The sequence below is a fragment of the Eschscholzia californica genome, unplaced genomic scaffold (assembly GCF_041429995.1).
Source record: "Eschscholzia californica isolate CP2 unplaced genomic scaffold, dmEscCali1.0.p SCAF_6, whole genome shotgun sequence".
NCBI classification, from domain to species: Eukaryota; Viridiplantae; Streptophyta; class Magnoliopsida; order Ranunculales; family Papaveraceae; genus Eschscholzia; species Eschscholzia californica.
The window spans coordinates 40,086,179-40,102,694 of record NW_028238483.1 but is presented as its reverse complement, the minus strand read 5'-3'; the positions used below and the strand labels follow the sequence as shown (position 1 = coordinate 40,102,694).

The following is a 16,516-nucleotide window of genomic DNA, read 5'->3' as shown; positions in this document are numbered from 1 at the left end:
AGGTTTTGATCTATTTTAATCTTTCTTTTCTTTTGTGAGAATCACTAATTAAATTTTACTAGTTGAAATATATTACCCAAAATAAATGTTGCTTCTTAATTATTCTATCTCCCCGCACTCGAGCAATTAGAGAGAAGATAGACAACAAACATAAAATTATCGTCTTTAATTTTGATTTGATCAGAGAAGAACACAGTTGCAATTAGTATTAATATGTATACGGTGAAAAAAAAATTGGTAACTACTCCTAGCCTGAGTAAACTAGGTCAAACTGAAATAGAACAAGTTGAATCTGGCCAAATTTTCGGATCTTGGTTCCTAGGGGGAGAGATAATGATGATGATCGCGGGGTGGATCCAGACGTTTGAAAAATCTCTGGTGGAGAAAAAAATTAGGGCAAAATTATATATATTGAAAAAAAGAGTAATGGAGCTCAAAGGAAGATTTGAGCTCTTAACTTCTCACACGATCTATATCTGTAACCACCATCCACGACTAAAATCATGCTTCTAACCTGTTTTCGAAAATGTAATTAGTCTTTCAGAAGTGACATAAAATTCAAAAGCCCTCAATTGTGTTGGAGTCTAAAACGGTCGCTTTGGCTGCATTGGTCCTGTGTCTCTCGTGGATAGATGGTAGTGGTGAAGGAGAGGCAAACAAGGAAAATACTGTTTTTCTTTTTAATCGAAAGTTGACTACAGATTATCGAGTCACCTTCTGCCAACCATTCCTTCGGACGTGACGAAAGAAAAAAGAAAAAAACATAGTCACTGTGAGATTTGAATCACAAGCTACCTTTGTTATCCACGAGAGGAAAGAAAAAAGAGAGAAAATATTGGCTGTGAATTAGGGGTAGGTGAGATATTGATTCAATCCTAATTCAAGACTTCATAATTCTTTAGATTCAATTGTGTTAGAATTTTTGGAAGCCAAAAAAAACGAAAAATTCTTGATTTCCACCAAATCTCATTTTCAGTTAATAAGTGCGAGCCGACAATTTTAGGTAGTTCATTTTTTCACTTAACAAGTGAATATTGTTTCTAAGCGGTGGCAAAATAAGTGCAGAAAAGTAAGCTCGAACGTGAAGTTCATTTTTTTTGCACTTACTTTAAGTGTTAAAGATGACATTTTTATCTTTCCTCTGATATAATAATGACCAATATAATCTTAACTAAAAAGTAAATTTTACTCCAAACAATTGACAAGTACAAAATTTTATAGCGATGGTTCTTCTCTTTCTTTACTAGTCCTTTTACTTAAATTTTTCTCCTAAATTTGTTAATTTCTCCTCCTTCACTAGTAATGGAACCGTCAAACTATATAATTTAAGGTAATCTCTTTATCCTTCGTAATTTTTAGAGAAATTTAGTAATAATTTCATACAAAAATTGACTTTTGTTAAAAAGGATCAGCCAATTTTTTTAGTCTTCAGCTCACTAAGTACTTTTTCTTATTTCTAAAACTCTGCGATAGCTTTGCAAGGCACCTTGCGACAACTTTACAACAGCTTTGCAGCGCCTTACAACAACTTTGCAACACTTTTGTAAATAATATTAGGTTTTTAATCAAACAAAATAAAAACATTTGGGTTTTGTCCTAAAAGGAAGATTTTTTTTTTGGAAGTCGACTACGATCTACGTTAGTCGTTACAATTGGCATTGATACATCATAGATGTGATAAACTCGATAACCGCCCACTCAAACTCAAACAAGACCGGGCCTATAGCCCAACTAGACAATGGCCTATAGCCCAACTACATTATTTATGTCCTAATAATTCCAATTCAAATAACCAAAGATTCCACATTCTCTGGGATTCGAACCTGAGATTTCCAGGGCTTTCTAGAGTTTATCTCAACACCTTGGAACCACTTGGGCTACCTAGGGGTGACAATTTGATTCGAACCGGCGTTTTTTTTTTCCAAACCCGCCTCTAATGGGACGGGTTTTACCGAACCGTTAATTAAATGGTTTGGGTTTGGTATGAAGTTAGAAAAACTAATCGGGTTTGGGCGGGTTTGGTTTAGATAGTAAACTCCGTCCCGAACCGATTAGTATGTTATATATCAGTACATGTTTTATTTAAGGTTATGTTTCTAAAACTTTAATCTTATATTATCAATTTAATTATTTTATGCTTTATATTATTTAAGTAGTTGTAATGTTTATGATTGATAAACTCAAAGCCTTACAAAATTTTGTTAACAAATGTTATGTGACTTAAAAGTAAAATAACTTTTGTGAAACAAAGTACTTTGAATCCGACCCGACTCGTTTTATATTAAACGCGACGGGGTAAGGTGGTAATGGTTTAGCAATTTTTAGTTGGGACGGTTATGGTAATTGAATATCCACCCCGAATAATTATTGGGACGGTTATGGTAAAACCCGTTTACTAACGGGACGAAGTTGGGAAGGGGATGAACCGTCCCAAACCCGCTCCGTTGACATCCCCAGGGCTACCAACTGCTAACAAAGGAAGATTATATGGACTACTGGGTCAACTTGTTTTGACCAAGTCTTGGGTGACAAAACATTGCCTTTAACACGAAATTTAAAATGAGTCTTGTAAAATTTCCTCAATTTTTTATAATTTACCGTTAATATTTTATAAACTAAAGATTCATAAGTCTTATTTTTTGTACCCAAACTCATGAGTTTAATGCATTAACCCTTCCTTATTTCTCTAATCGAATTTTCATGGTAGGACATTATTTACACTAACAAGTAACAACTGGGGTACGTTATTATCCCTTGATTCCCTTCTAAAATTTTAAATATAATTTCCGTTTAAAAGCCATGACTCATTTTTACAAAAGCAGAAAAAAGAAACAAAAAAAGAAATCTAGAGAGAGAAAGAGATGAAATTGAGGTAAACTCTTTGTTCTATGGTTGCGATATGAGTCTGTGATTTTTCCATCTATATGGTCTTCTCTTACATTGCAGTTTTCAGAAGTGGCTCTCTGTTACGAGCTTGTCCTTTTCTCTCTTTATATTCATTCTCTCTCTCTCTCTATCTTTCCTCTTTTTGGTTCAATTTACCGCGTAAAATGCCTTTTTCGAGAGATTCCTAACGCGTTTCGATGACTCTTTGATTTTTAAAATATTCATAATCCCGATCGTCTTCTCTTCGAGCCAATCGTCAATTCAATCTAGAGAGAGAAAGAAAGAATCTTCTCTAGTGAGAGAAAGATAGAGAGAGAGAATAATTTACTACTACTTACTACTAATTAATTTTGATTAATGAGGGGATCTTCTTCTTCAAGGCACGAACGGCGATGGACATCAGATACATTAACTGGAAAGATAATCAGCGGCAATTCATCGCCGGTAACAGAATCATCTAGATCATCAGTTGTTCCAGATGAAGAGTTTGTTGAAGTTACACTTGATTTTCAAGATGACGATACTGTTGTACTTCGAAGTGTTGAACCTGCTACAGTTGTTGATATCGATCTTGATCTTATCGGCGGTGGTGGTGGTGGAAGCGAAAGTCCATTTTCTTCATCTTCAAGATCTCCGACTATAAAAAGAAGTTCATCAAATAGATTACGTCATTTCTTTTCACAGGAATTGAAAGCTGAAGCTAAAGCTAAAGCGAGACAATTCTCACACGAGTTTAAAGCTGAGCTAATCAAGAGATTTTCATGGAGTCAAAATCAATCATCAAAATCACTTTCTTCTACTTCGGCAGCACCGAACTTATCTATAGCTCCTGGAAGTGGATATGAATCAGCTTTAGAAGCTCGAGCACTTCGTCGACAAAGAGCACAACTTGATCGAACTCGATCTGGTGCTCATAAAGCACTAAAGAGTTTAAGATTCATTAGTACTAGAAGTTCTAAATCAGTTGATGCTTGGAATGAAGTTCAAACCAATTTTGATAAACTCTCAAAAGATGGATTTCTTTATCGACCAGATTTCGCACAATGCATAGGTTTTTTTAGTTCTTTCTTTCTTCTCAAATTCAAATTTCTAGTAGTACGATTTTAGTACCTTATTAATTTCTTAAGAGTTTTGATCTGATTTTGAAGGAATGAGAGATTCAAAGGAATTTGCATTGGAATTGTTCGATGCATTGAGTAGAAGAAGACGATTAAAGATTGAAAAGATCAGTAAAGATGAACTTTATGAATTTTGGTCTCAAATTACTGATCAAAGTTTCGATTCTCGGCTCCAGATCTTTTTTGACATGTAAATGATTACTCCTTAATCCTTATTACATTGATTAATTAAGTACTATTCATAAATTGAAGTTTAATTTGTTATTATATTAATTACAGGGTAGATAAAAACGAAGATGGTAGAATCACTGAATCAGAAGTTAAAGAGGTTTTTCTCTCTTTACTTTCTCTCTACTCTTTCTACTTTACTGTTCTTCTCTCTCTTTGGTTCTAAAGGATCAACCTCGATTAAGCAAAACTCTAATGTTAATTAGTAGTCCTTTTAATTTAAGTAATTAATGTTAGAGAGAGAGAGAGAGAGAGAGAGGGAGAAAGGGATTTGGTGAACTTTCAATCGCACCAAATAATACAGAACCCAACGACTCCAGTCTGCCGGTCATACATCATTGACCTGAAAAAGTGTTCTATCTGTATTCTCCTTCGTTTTCAACTAGTGTTTGACAGCTTGTATTAAATAAAGTTCCCAAAGTATTTTGATTCAATTTCAGTCGTTTTCAGGGAAGTAGGCAATGGTCTTATTGTAATTTGATGAAACTAAAGAGGGTAATTGTTGAAGAAATCTTTTGAATTTGTTTTGATGGTAGATTATCATGCTGAGTGCCTCGGCAAATAAGCTTTTGAGACTGAAAGAACAAGCTGAGGAATATGCGGCTCTTATAATGGAGGAATTGGATCCTGAGAGGCTTGGTTATATCGAGGTATCTATGGTCGGATTTGCATTAAATATCTTATTAAAATTTTATATTTGTAGCCCTAGTGGTAGAAAATTCAGTGTTGGGATTTAATGCAATTAGGGCAGTAAGGCGGATGCAAACTGTCGGTAAGATTAGGTTTTCCTAATTTCTGTAGGAAAATGGATCTGGTCTTCAAAATTTGTAGTGGTACAAGTGCTGGATTAAAAATGAAAAAAAACTTATAAAAGTCACTAAGCTAATAGTTTTGACATGTGTTGTAGAAAAACCCAATTAACATTCCAGTTAGATGTTCAACCACTTTTAGTTCTTGTCATTTTCCATTCATCAATCTCGGGAATACTCGATTAAATGAACACACGTCATAAACTAGGATCGAGCTCAGTTAGTTTATTTATTACGATGACTCATTGAGGTTACTTGTTTCATTGTGGTTAACCAAATCGAGAATTTCTGTTTAGAAAAAGAAATTATTATACTTGAATTGCACAAGTTGATTTTACACGTTTTAATTATGGATTTTGAACGTAAAGGATAGAGATCAAGACACCCGAGTGATATTGAAAGTCGTAATCATGATATAAGGTGAAGGGGTTGGGTACCAACCGTGCATTAATATGTAAGATTTGGACTTAATAATGTGAGAGACTGCTTTTCTTCTTTACCTTTTATTCTTTATAATCTGTAGTTGTTGTTTGAGTTGGACTTTTGTAGGTTCAATTATTAGAAGACAAGTTATAAGGATATTCCCACCCCATTTATAGCCAACACTAGTCTTTTCTCTATCTTGACTATTATCAAGATGATAGAAGTTGTCGAAAGTTGTTTGGTACAATTATAGCAATTTTCTAGTTTGAACTTAGAAGTGTGGAACAGCTGTTTAGTTGTTTCTTCTTTTAATTTTCTTATTATCGTATGGGTTTTCCTAAGGTGTGTCCTAAGAAACGTTTATTAGATGTAAGTTTTTTCTACTCTTAATCACTATGGATCAATAAATCACTCTCCTGCTAGGTAAAAAAGAGCTGAGAAAAGAGACAGCCAAGCTCATGGGTTGACCTGAAACTTAAGTTGTCAAAGTCATACCACATGGATCAGTTCTAGAGTCACCAACTCACAAGTCAATTATACCAAGAAAAACAATAGTCAAATGTATGGGGCATTTTGTTTTTTTCTTTGTTTTCTCCTAGATAATTGGAGTTATCGAGCCTAGACAAATGAGTAAACCAAGATACAATGGACATCTTATTCTTTTTTCACTAGAACTAAAAAACCTATACCACAACATTGCCAATAGATTAAAACGATAAGTATCACTATGTCGATCTTTGATCATTAAATTTCTTTTGAGCAGCTGTGGCAGCTGGAGACATTATTGTTGCAGAAAGACACATACTTGAATTACAGTCAAGCGCTCAGTTACACAAGCCAGGCATTGAGTCAAAATCTACAAGGATTAAGGAACAGAAGCCCCATAAGAAAAGTGAGCAGAGACATAATTTACTACTTCGAAGATAATTGGAGAAGGATATGGGTGTTGGCTTTGTGGATAGCGGTAATGGCAGGGTTATTCTTTTGGAAATTTTTTGAGTACAAAAGGAAGTACTCATTCCAGATAATGGGCTATTGCCTTGTTACAGCCAAAGGGGCTGCTGAAACTCTCAAGTTCAACATGGCTCTTATCTTATTGCCTGTTTCAAGGAACACCATTACTTGGCTAAGGTCCACTCGGCTTGCCAATGTCGTTCCGTTTGACGATAATATTAACTTTCATAAGGTACTCTTCTGGCTAATAAACAATGACAATTTACTTTAAAAAAATCAGGAAATTGTCAATCGTGTGTAGAGCATTTTGTTTTTCGTCTAATTTAAGACTTTTTCTGTTTTATTTTGACTTTTCCCGTTTCTTTCTAGAAATTTTGGACCAAATACATCTATATATCAATGTTTTAAATATACACTAGTCGAACATCGGAATAAACTAGTCCCAAGCTGAGAAATACTAGGAGGTGCTACTAACCTTGATTTATTCAATTACATGAAAAGAAAGGATTAAGTGTACATGAAGTTGGATCCTCTAAAATGACAATTATGGATTGGGATTCACGTAGATATTGCGTTCAGCAAAGTAAGCTTTCCTCCAAGTAAATTGTAACGTTTATTGGTTACAAAATAGTACAATGTAAAATATTATTCTCCCCAAAGTTGGTAAATTTCTCGGTCAAAAATTTGTATATTAAACCGTGGATCAGTTACACGAGAATTTAGATCCATGACTTATGTATGATTTGGCTAAAATAGAGACTGGTCCAGTAAGATAACTGTTCAAACTAAACCTTTTAGACTTTCATTTTACTTAACCCTTAAAATTCTACTGACACACAAGATTCCAGTTAGACTTTCATTTTCATTAACTCTGAAGTTTTTCTCTGTTGAACAGACAATTGCAGCAGCCATTGTAGTTGCGATAATTCTCCACGCTGGGAATCATCTCGCCTGTGATTTCCCACGTTTAATTGGATCCTCGGATAATGACTATAAGCCTCTTGAGGAAGACTTCGGCAAACGTCCATCGTATATGGAACTTCTTAGAGGAATAGAAGGCATTACAGGAATCCTTATGGTTGTTTTCATGGCTGTAGCATTCACTCTCGCAACCAGATGGTTCAGGCGGAGCTTAGTCAAGTTTCCAAAACCTTTTGATCGGCTTACTGGTTTCAATGCCTTTTGGTATTCTCACCATTTGTTAGTCATTGTGTACGTTTTGCTTGTTGTTCATGGTTGCGCCCTCTACCTTGTTCACAAATGGTATGAAAAAACGGTATGTTATCACTTAAAGGTAACACCTCTTAGTTTCTTATAAATGTGATACTAGCTTATGCTCATAAGTTGTTATTTTGTCACTTCAGACGTGGATGTATCTTGCTGTTCCTGTTTTAATCTACGCAGTTGAAAGATTTGTTAGATTTTTGAGGTCTGGGTTTTACTCTGTTCAGCTTCGAAAGGTAAACAATAACTTCGATTTCTGTGAATTGTATATTTGGGGTACTGGTTAATGAAATTTCTTACTTCGTGGTAAAAAAGATAAAACTGGTAGCTAATAAATGAAATTGGGGGGATCCTCCCGCTTCATCTTTGGCGACTGGTTGGGTAGTTCCATGTTCAATGAAATTAAGCTCCCTCACCCATGATCTGGTATTTTATTACAACTGGGAATATGAAGAAGTGGAGGAGAGTAGGGAGTGAAAGAAACAATAAAGAAAGCTGACATTTTGATGTGACAGGAAAATAAAATTGGCAACTTGGAAGGTTGGTAGGGAGGTGGTGGTCTTGTTGAACTTCATAAGAAGAATGTTGACCTTGTTGTATGTCTTACAATTTGCATTTCTTTGTTAGTTTCGTGGCCGGCATCAAATGTCTATGGTCACGAGGTTGGTCAAATTTTCCACCATTGGGTTGTGGGACTCAATCACCATAAGAAAATTTCCCACGTTTGGTATCACTTCTGGATCAGAATCAATACAATGAATCAGAACTTACACCATCTAATCAGGGGCTTCAACTTAGCATTACTAACGAATCAACCATGCAATGATAGATTAACAACTTAACGGTATATGACATCAACTACCTAACTAATTCGAGTTCACTTAGTACTAGATTTGACTTATATTTTATGAGGTTCTGGGGGTCTCCGATATAATGAGGTGACATAAGGCTCATGTGATTGATGTTAATTTACGGTTACGCGATTTCTTATTTGACTTCTCCTATTTGGAACATTATTTTTTTTAATTCTGTATTTGAATATTCAGGTTGCTATTTATCCTGGTAATGTGCTTACGCTACAAATGTCCAAGCCTCCCAACTTCAAGTATAAGAGTGGCCAGTATATGTTTGTTCAATGTCCTGCTGTTTCACCTTTTGAGTGGTAAACTAATCAAATCTAGATCTTTTACAAATTCAATTTGCTTTTTTATATTACAGATAATTTAACATAGAAAACTTCAAAAAGATTCACAAACTAAAAGAAAAGCTCATGCTCTGCTGAAAATTATTCTAACTACCCTTGCCAGTTAGATGTGATTGGAATTGTTTAGAATGCTGAAGAAGCTTATGTTATTGGACATAATTAAGCTATTAAAAAATAACTATAACTAGACAAAGATTTTTAATTTAGATATGAAAGAAGAGCTCCTCACTGGCTTTCATTTTTCACATATTGCCCGTTGGTTGCTCGTTAAAAAGACATGTCAATACTTTTTAGAGTTGGACTCCTTATGCAAACCTCCGCACACTGTGCAAATGTCCGCAAATCATGTGTCAGATTGTACAAACCATGTATATCTTACATAGGAAGGTGAAGCCTAACAAAGTTGATGGTCTTTTTTTGAAAAAAGAAAACTTGGCCGAGGGAATTTTGGCCATTTTCCTTAGTTCTACTCTGCGAGGTTTTATAGTATTTTCAAGAATTTTGTCTGTGGTCAAAAAATTTAACAAAATCTGGTTTGCACACTCCAGGCATCCATTTTCCATAACTTCAGCTCCCGGAGATGATTACTTGAGCATTCACATTCGACAACTTGGCGACTGGACACAAGAGCTCAAGAGGGTATTCTCAGAGGCGTGCGAACTTCCAGCCACTGGGAGAAGTGGGCTTCTAAGAGCTGATGAAACAACCAAGAAAAGGTATACATAATAATAGTATGATTTGGATTTTTACATGTCTTTTCACATCACAGTAATCCTTAGGGTTAACCCTTCATTTGGTTACAGCTTACCAAAGCTCCTGATAGATGGTCCTTATGGAGCTCCAGCACAGGATTACAAGAATTATGATGTTCTGTTACTTGTTGGGCTCGGAATTGGAGCAACTCCTTTCATTAGTATTTTGAAAGATTTGCTCAACAATATAATCAAAATGGAAGAGCTGGCTGTAAGTAGTTAATCTTACTGTTACTAAGCAATAATATATTTTTATATCTAGATTAGGAGTTATAAAAGCAAATTCTAATTTCTCAATGTTTCCTATTTTTAGGAGTCAAATTCAGATCTGAGCAGGACATCAGATCAGAGCAGTGCAGGAACTTCAGATTCTCCCTCACTTAGTAGGGTGTCTCCGAAAAGAAGGAAACCTTTGAAGACGACAAATGCTTATTTCTACTGGGTAACTCGGGAACAAGGCTCGTTCGATTGGTTCAAAGGGATCATGAATGAAATTGCCGAGCTTGATCAAAGGGTAAAACTAAAAACATTTTGACCTTTTAGATGTTCTTTTCTTAGTTGCCAGGTTTATAAAACAACAATGGTTGTTATTTCTTATTTCGTTTGGGTATCAATTAGGGTGTGATTGAGATGCACAACTACTTAACTAGTGTGTATGAAGAAGGGGATGCTCGTTCTGCTCTTATCACCATGGTCCAAGCCCTCAACCACGCGAAAAATGGCGTGGACATCGTTTCAGGAACTAGTGTAAGTTCTTTAAATTCACCGTATATAGATGTACTTTTCTTCTCTCACACAAGAAAATATTATATAGTACTAGACTAAGCGGGGAGTACCTGTATTACATAAATGTGCTTTCTAGAACCTCGATTTCTCATGTAGTCTGTGTCTCACTGTTTAGTCGGGCTTGAGAGTTACTTGAACTAAGCAGCAGAGCACGCACGAGTTTAGTAAACTCCGGCTTCACCTTTTTCTCATCACCATGTTGAGTCCCTTCTGTGGGGAACTCCTCTAGGACCGGACTTGGACCTAGCCGACCCAGGACCGAGTCCCACTCTAGTTTAGTCATTTATTTTCGACCTGTTGCACTTATAGAGGACACTAGCCTTACCACGATTTTTGTAATCACCATAATACGTTTTACTAGAACGACCGAATGAGGAAAATAGTATGCGGCATCGATGTTAGCTGAATGGCATAGCATGTTTAATGCTTCAATCCGATTCATATTCACGCGTAAAGCTAAGTTATTTGAATAGTCTAATCTTTAGAGGGTTGTATACCTCAGATTCATCTCAATTTTCTATCTGAATACTTGCCTTAAAGGTCCTTACTACTTTTCAGCAGGAATTAAACCCATCCAAATTACTGAACTCTAACAAGTTTAACATACATGAATTCATTTCAAATTCAGATCAGTAAATGCGGCCAAATACCGGTTTCATCTCGAAATCGACTGTTCTAATCTAGCACTATTATGTGAATGATATCAAAATTAACATGATCGAGTATTATTAATTCAGGTGAGAACCCACTTCGCAAGGCCCAACTGGAAGAGGGTTTTCTCAAAAACATGTTCTAAGCATCCAAATGCAAAAATCGGTATGTCATCTCAGTTCTACCTTAGAAACAGCAAAACTCTTAATTTTCGTAATAAATTGAATATTTTTGTCTCCTTCTCTTCAACGACTTCTTTTTTTCTTTCGAATTTACTCGGTTCTTTTATTTGTTCGAGCAGGAGTTTTCTACTGTGGGGCACCAGTCTTAGCTCAAGAACTAAGCAAGCTCTGCCAAGAATACAATCAAAAAGGTTCCACCAAGTTTGAGTTCCACAAAGAACATTTCTAAACAATCTTAAGGGGTGAGTAGTATATCTATTATCTTTCACCCACACCCACTTCTTCATCACCCTTTTCATATAAATCCCATCTCTCCTATCTACTTAGTTAAACCCCTTCTTCACCTATACCCAAGATTCACAAAAAAAAAAATACTTGAGCAAATAAATGTATAGTTTTAGAGAAAGAAAATGTGTATAAGATTATATATAAATTATAAAGATATAAAGTGTCATCTAGAAGAACACTACCTAGGAACGAATATTTCTTGGTTGGTGGTGAAAATTGATAAGTAGGTTTGGAGAAAGGAACGGCTAAGATGTTGACAGATGAACAAATGAGACATTAGGATGTGAGATATGTGGTGGGGGACCTCAAAGAGGAACCTTCATTGAAGATTGGTGCAGTTTAGCTTGACCTCATGAAATGAAAATGATGTGTTGGTCCATGATTAGGTTTTTCAGTGGTGGGGATGGAAAAGTTTGAAGCTTTTCACTTTTGTTCTTTATAGTTTTAAATTTATATGAAGAATACTTCTCTAGTAAAGGAGAACAAGAGATGCTCTCATATATTGCTATGCATTTAGAGTATTATAGCAATTTGTATGCTCAATTATTGAGTCCTAAATACTACCATCAATCAAAGTAATGGTTGCTTTTTCTCTTAGGATTTAAGGCACTTGTCTTTCAAATAGTTTGGCATTATCTATCTTTTATAAATCAGTATTTTATCTTCTCGTCGAAAAGATTTCCAACAAAAAGAAAGGAAGAGTACTAATAATTTGGTAGACTGTAAAAAAACAAGATGTCAACAAATCATATGTCCTTTTGGGTATTATTGATTTCACATAAGGTACAATATCATTGCTTAGGAGTTGTATACTTTTCCATTTATTATCACCTTAAAATCAAACTTTACTTTTATGCTTTAGAATTGACATTCAACCTCTGGCATCTTAAAACCAAAGCATATAGTAGTATTGAATTCTAATAGTATTTCACAAAACAATGAAAGAAGTTATAGTTCTCTACCCTTCACCGGCGATCGGGCACTTGATATCCATGGTGGAGCTTGGTAAGCTTATTCTCACTCACCACCCTTCCTTCTCCATTATCATCTTCATCACAACTCCACCTATCAACTTAGGCTCTACTACCCCATATGTAAACCATATCTCTCAAACCACACCATCTCTCATCTTCCACCACCTCCCCACCCTCTCTCTCCCTCAACTCAACTCCTCCACTGCCGCTCCGACTCACCACGAAACCTTAATCTTCAGACTCCTCCAACTCAACAACCCTAATGTCCACCTAGCCCTCCAAACCATATCCAAATCCTCCATAATTAGAGCTTTTGTTATTGATGCTTTTTGCTATAGTTCTCTTCCCATTGCTCAAGATCTCAACATCTCAACTTTTTTCTTCTTTACCTCTGGTGCTTCCGTTCTTGCTGTTTTTCTTCACTTACCTACTATTCATAAAAACACCATTAAAAGCTTCAAAGATCTTCATACCCAACTTGAATTTCCTGGTTTTCCATCTATTCCAGCTTCTTATATGCCAAAAATTACGTTAAATCGTGACGATGAAGTATATGAATACTTCTTAAACCTTACTATTAATCTTCCTAAATCACATGGAATCATAGTTAACTCTTTTGAAGAACTTGAGCCTAAACCTATCAAAGCAATCTCTGACGGCCTAGGTGTTCCCAATGGTCCGACACCATCCATTTATTACATAGGACCGTTGATAGCCGAGAGACGTCTGAACAATGATGGATCGTATTGGTTGGAGTGGCTTGACTCACAACTGAGTCGAAGCGTTGTGTTCTTGTGTTTTGGTAGCTTAGGGTTGTTTAGTATAACTCAATTGAAGGAAATAGCTATTGGGTTGGAAAAAAGTGGACAAAGGTTCTTATGGGTGGTGAGAAATCCACCCAATGAAGATAAACCTACTCAGAGATTATTAGCACCACAAGAACCTAATTTAGATGATTTGTTGCCAGAGGGTTTTTTGGATCGGACTAAAGAAGTAGGTCTAGTACTAAAATCATGGGTTAAACAAGTTGAGGTGCTGAGTCATGAATCGGTGGGTGGGTTTGTGACTCATTGTGGGTGGAACTAGGTTTTAGAAGCTATTCGTGCTGGCGTTCCGATGGTGGCGTGGCCACTTTACGCCGAGCAACACCTTAATAAGGCGGTGCTGGTAGAAGAAATGAAGTTGGCATTGCCAATGAACGAATCGGTAGATGGGGTGGTGACTTGGATCCAGGTGGAGAAACGAGTTAGAGAGTTGATGGATGGAGATGAAGGGAAAGCTCTTAGAAACCGAGTCGGCGAGATGAGTCGGGGAGCCAAGGTTGCAATGAGTGAGGGAGGGTCGTCTCTTCGAGGGTTGGCCGAGTTAGCCCAAACATGGAAGAAATGAAATGTAAATGTAGCCTAAAATTATGATTTTACCAGTGGTTTTATTATCTCATGAATTGAGGTTTTGATGTAATTTCTTGTAAATAGAGTTTCATTGTCCCATTGTGTTTCACAATTTTGTTAAATTTCGAATGGAATGATCAAAATTGCATACTGTTCAGCACAAAATACTCATAAACTTCAGTTTTGAGTTTTTTTTTTCGATTATTCTCTTATTTGTTTCTGAACTTCATCAAAACCTCTCAATCTTTTCTATCTCTTCTTTGAACACTTGTCTCTATAAATATCACATTCGTTAAAGTTCTTCTTCATCATCTTCTTCATTTTCATTTTATTCTTGGGGTGAGTAGGGTGAATCTGTAAAAGAGGAAACAACATGGTGAATTCCAATAGAGATAGTGGCGCCTGTAGACATATTGACCTTTTGGAGTAAGAAAACTAGTGCCTATAGACATCATTGATGAAAAGAGAAATCAATGCTAATAAAGGGTTCATTCTTTTTATTTCATTTCAAAATACTTCAATTGGACATATCACCCAGGTTCGGGTCCATAAGCCGTGAAAATTGCCCTATGAAGACCTGCTTTCCCTACGGCTCCGTTGGGTTCCTTTAATCAAGCCACTGCCTATGAGTCGCAGGCTCTCCACAAAAACTCCTCAATTGAATTGTATTTTTTATAAGAACAAACTACTATTACCAAATAGGAACTACGCAAAAAGAAAAAGAGTATGATCAGTACATACTTTCACAACAACATTAGACTGTAGCTCTTATATGGACTTACGATTTACGGTGACAAAATTTGATCGTGTTTATGTAGGCCTAGAAAAATAAATTTACGGAACCTCGCATAAATCATCTTAGGGGGGGGTAGTGGTTCAGGACATTGGAGGACACTCAGAGACAAAATGTTCCAGAGACATTTCAAGACATTTCGGGACATTTGTCCGTAGACAAAATGTCTTTATGGACATTTCAGGACATTTGATTCATAGACAAAATGTCTCAGAGACATTTCAAGACATTTGGTTCATGGACAAAATGTCCTGGGGACATTTCAACATATTGAATCCATGGACAAAATGTGTAGTGGATATTATTATTATTATTATTATTATTATTATTATTATTATTATTATTATTATTATTATTATTATTATTATTATTATTATTATCATTGAAGGATAATTGGTAGACATTTATTATTTTAATATTATTATTATTGTCAGACCATATGAAATAATATATTTGTACTCATGTTTCAATAATATATTTTTCGACTTTTGTGGACATCTGTGGATATCTGAGGACATTGATGGCAGTTGGTAGACATTTATTATTTTAATGTAATCATTGTTGTCTAATCATACGAAATAAATTTGCCCTACTACTTTGAAAATATATTTTTCGACTTTCGTAGACATCCGTGAATATCTGTGGACATTGATAGATATTTAGTTGATATTTATTATTTTTAATATTATTACTGTCTTACCATATGAAATAAAAAAATTAATTAATATTTCCAAATATATACTTTTCGACTTTCGTAGACATCTGTAGATATCTGTAGACATTGATGGACAATTGGTAAATATTTATTATTTAATATAGTTAAATATTAATATAATATAATATAATATAATATAATATAATATAATATAATATAATATAATATAATGTAATGTAATGTAATGTAATGTAATATAATATAATATAATATAATATAATATAATATAATATAATGTAATATAATATAATATAATATAATATAATATAATATAATGTAATAATAATATAGTAATATAATAATAAGATAATATTATAATAATATAATAATATGATTTGATAATAATAATTATTTTTATTACCTTCCTTACTCAAATATATAATAATAATAATAATATAATAATATAATAATAATAATAATAATAATAATACAATAATATAGTAATATGATAATAAGATAATATTATTATAATATGATTTGGTAATAATAATTATTTTTATTATCTTCCTTACTCAAATGTCCCCAAGTGTCTTCCATATTTTGAGAGACATTTTCTCTCCAAAAGCTCTCCAAATTTACACTAAAATGTCTCCAAATGTCCCCAAAAACAATTTGTCTTGAAATGTCCCTAATTTCGTGTCCCGAACGAATAACACAGACATTTGGGGACATTTGAAATGTCTCCAACCAATAACACGGACATTTGGGGACATTTGTAAATTGTATATGTTCTCTTATCGGATGTATATTTTTATTTTAATGATCTTATTGATCTAATTAAATTTGTGCGTACATACGTTGTGTGACAAATTTGTAACTAAAAAGTTTAGGTATAAAAATGAGCGACTCTAAGAGAAGTCCAATAGATAACCTAGTGTGTGGAGATGAAATCTTTCTTGTATAAAGCAAAATCTAGTTGATAATTCAATGTAATGAACATATGACATAAAAAAAAAATACAATTGCACCAACACAGAGCTCACAAGTCAGCACATTTTGATATTAGTAAATGCCATACATCCCCTCAACTTCATTAGGAGCACACTGACACCAAGAAAATGTGAGAGAAAGAAATCTTCATAAAAAGACTAAAAAATCTAAGGCTCTTTACAAAAGGGCAATAGCATAACTCACTATG

General features: G+C 34.7%; 2 protein-coding genes across 2 annotated transcripts; both read left to right on the top strand.

The window, feature by feature from the left end:
* The first annotated feature begins 2,649 nt into the window (after positions 1–2,649).
* LOC147534802 (respiratory burst oxidase protein F) lies at positions 2,650–12,127 on the top strand. Its single transcript, XM_086650795.1, has 14 exons — positions 2,650–3,937; positions 4,035–4,194; positions 4,284–4,332; positions 4,769–4,882; positions 6,228–6,650; positions 7,314–7,694; positions 7,783–7,878; positions 8,689–8,804; positions 9,395–9,562; positions 9,650–9,809; positions 9,912–10,112; positions 10,217–10,345; positions 11,122–11,200; positions 11,337–12,127. The coding sequence occupies exons 1-14, from the start codon at positions 3,244–3,246 to the stop codon at positions 11,444–11,446; spliced, it is 2,880 nt and encodes a 959-aa protein (XP_086506921.1). The 5' UTR covers positions 2,650–3,243; the 3' UTR covers positions 11,447–12,127.
* A 316-nt stretch (positions 12,128–12,443) lies between these two features.
* On the top strand, positions 12,444–14,035 carry LOC147534801 (UDP-glycosyltransferase 88B1-like). Its single transcript, XM_086650796.1, has one exon. The coding sequence runs from the start codon at positions 12,444–12,446 to the stop codon at positions 13,563–13,565; it is 1,122 nt and encodes a 373-aa protein (XP_086506922.1). The 3' UTR covers positions 13,566–14,035.
* The last annotated feature ends 2,481 nt before the right edge of the window (positions 14,036–16,516 follow it).

Excerpts from the sequence above, each read along its gene's own strand:
- LOC147534802 (XM_086650795.1), top strand. The coding sequence starts at position 3,244 with ATGAGGGGATCTTCTTCTTCAAGGCACGAACGGCGATGGACATCAGAT. Across the intron at positions 3,938-4,034 it reads AGATTTCGCACAATGCATAG|GAATGAGAGATTCAAAGGAA; the intron begins GTTTTTTTAGTT and ends CTGATTTTGAAG. Across the intron at positions 11,201-11,336 it reads GCATCCAAATGCAAAAATCG|GAGTTTTCTACTGTGGGGCA; the intron begins GTATGTCATCTC and ends TTGTTCGAGCAG.
- LOC147534801 (XM_086650796.1), top strand. The coding sequence starts at position 12,444 with ATGAAAGAAGTTATAGTTCTCTACCCTTCACCGGCGATCGGGCACTTG.